This window comes from Myotis brandtii, unplaced genomic scaffold, assembly GCF_000412655.1.
Source record: "Myotis brandtii unplaced genomic scaffold, ASM41265v1 scaffold274, whole genome shotgun sequence".
Classification (NCBI taxonomy): Eukaryota; Metazoa; Chordata; class Mammalia; order Chiroptera; family Vespertilionidae; genus Myotis; species Myotis brandtii.
In genome coordinates, this window is record NW_005360425.1 from 2,442,104 (window position 1) to 2,444,241 (window position 2,138).

Consider the following 2,138-nt stretch of genomic DNA (forward strand, 5'->3'; position numbering starts at 1 on the left):
GAGGGGGGTGGGGGGTGGGGGGAGGGTGACAAGAGTGATGTGCTGGTAAATGCTTAATAACCAGCTCTCAGGGGAGAGGGGGTAAAAAACCCTTACTTGTAGCTTTTGCCAACTTCCGTAGCATGAATGCTCCCACAGTGGCCAATTTCAAGCCGTCTGTGTGATATTACTAAGCGTGGAGTTGGGAAGAGATGAACACAGTCGGCTCTCACAATCAGCCAGAGCGCGCCAGCTCCAGCACTCCACTGAGGAGCTAATCTGCCCCTTAGCCTTGGCCTATGCCGTTCCCTCTATGTGGCATACCCTTCCTGCTTTTCCTTGGTAAACTCCCCCTGATCCTTCGAGGCCCAGTTCTAGCATCTCCTTTCCAGTAAAGCCTGCATCACATTTTCCACCTCCCACTAGGCCCTCAGCATCTGGCATCTCTTTCCACTGTGCCCCACGGGCATCTGTCCAGGCCTGTGATGGCACAAGCCTGTTCTTTGAGCTGGACATAGAGGCACAGACGGGACAGGATGGGGGCTCCTTGAGGGCAGGGCCTCGGTGCCAGTCATCTTGAGCTACTCCGCTGAGCGCAGGCCGAGTTGGGCATCTGTCCAGGCCTGTGATGGTACAAGCCTGCTCTTTGAGCTGGACATAGAGGCACAGACCGGACAGGATGGGGGCTCCTTGAGGCAGGGCCTCGGTGACAGTCATCTTGAGCTACTCCGCTGAGCGCAGGCCGAGTGCTGGATGGATGAAGGAGCGCAGTGGGAGGCCCGCAGGGCTGTGGCGGTATGGCGGATGCAGACTGTGTGAGCTTGTTTCAGCAGCAGGGTGGTGAGAGCGCTGTCCCTCACCCCAGACCTGGGCTGGGTGGGAGAGTCCATCCCAAGCCCGTAAGGTCAGAAGTCGTCTGGACCCAAGGCCGGGTGTCTGGGTGTTGGTGCCCCTTTGGCACAGGGATCTCTTTATTCTGCTGATCTCAGACCACAGCTAATTATCCTAATGGGTTTAAATGGCCCTAAATGTTCTCAGAGTTTGGACAGGACCCATCTGGAGCCCGCAGGTGGGCTGGCCTGGCTGACAGTGAGCGGGCAGACTCTGGCATGGTTGCTATAGGAATCCAAAGTGGCCATGCTTGTCGTTTCTAGAGGCCTGAGACCTGCGTGGGGAAGGGTGGGCTAGGAGCCGAGGGTCAGCATAATGAGAGCTAGTATTCCTCTAGCTCTTTCATGCCTGGCACTGCTCTCGGCATTTACTTTATTAACTCACTGGGTCCTCACAACCATCCTAGGAGGTAGAAGCCATTACTATGCCCATTTTGCAGAGGAAGAAACTGAGGCAGGGAGGTAAAATGACTTCCCCAAAGTCTCATGGCCAATAAGCAGAGGGGCTTCTGTTCATGCTGGTAGGTTCTAGAGCCCCTGCCCCCCTTCGTCACACATAATGTCACTTCTCCACATAATGTCACTTCTCCACATAATGTCACTTCTCCAGGTGGGCGGGCCACTGAGATATCTTTGTGCCCTCACCTGGGGCCACACCTATAGCCCTAGCAAGGCAGCTCCAGCCTGGACCTCCTCGAGCTGCACTGGGCTGACCTTGTTCCGAGGGAGCCCCACCCCGACCCACGCCAGGGCCCAGAGGTACGTTACCAGAGTGGTGAATATGAAGTGGTAGTATTCGGTCATCATGCCCATGGCCATGGCCTGCGGGGAAGCAGAGCGTCAGCACCTGCAGGAACACCCGAGCAGCCCCCCCACCCCCCGCCACCCCAGGGGTGAGGACTGGGCAGGGGACAGCCGGGCCGTGGCCTGGGGGTGGTTGGCCACCAGAGTGATATTCCCCGAGACCCCTCCACGCCGTCAGCATGACCGGCTGTCAGACAGCGGTGGATTTCACCCGGGAGTGAGCAGCAAAGCCACCCGGGACAGATTAAGATGCACGCTCTCGGGCCACACTCTCTAAAGATTCCAGATTCCGCAGGCGGGGCAGGGCCTGGTGGTCTGTCTTTGTGGGAAGCATCTCTGGGCCTCCACACGATCCAAGACACCTTTTCAAGTGCCCTGACTGCCCTCGGCTGAGGCCAGCACCACAACTCTGGAGAGAGGTGTCCAGGTGCCCAGCCGCCAGCAGCCCCGCCGGTCCCGGAGGAG

At 58.2% G+C, this 2,138-nt stretch overlaps 1 protein-coding gene across 2 annotated transcripts in view; it reads right to left on the reverse strand.

Annotated features, from left to right (window-relative positions):
* The window catches only part of GRIK3 (glutamate receptor, ionotropic, kainate 3), a 212,981-nt gene that overhangs the window by 62,265 nt on the left and 148,578 nt on the right, over window positions 1-2,138 (reverse strand). For both annotated transcript variants that reach the window (XM_014541556.1, XM_014541557.1), the window contains exon 5: window positions 1,638-1,691. In XM_014541556.1, the coding sequence (XP_014397042.1) occupies window positions 1,638-1,691 (54 nt within the window). The remainder of the gene's footprint in view (window positions 1-1,637; window positions 1,692-2,138) is intronic.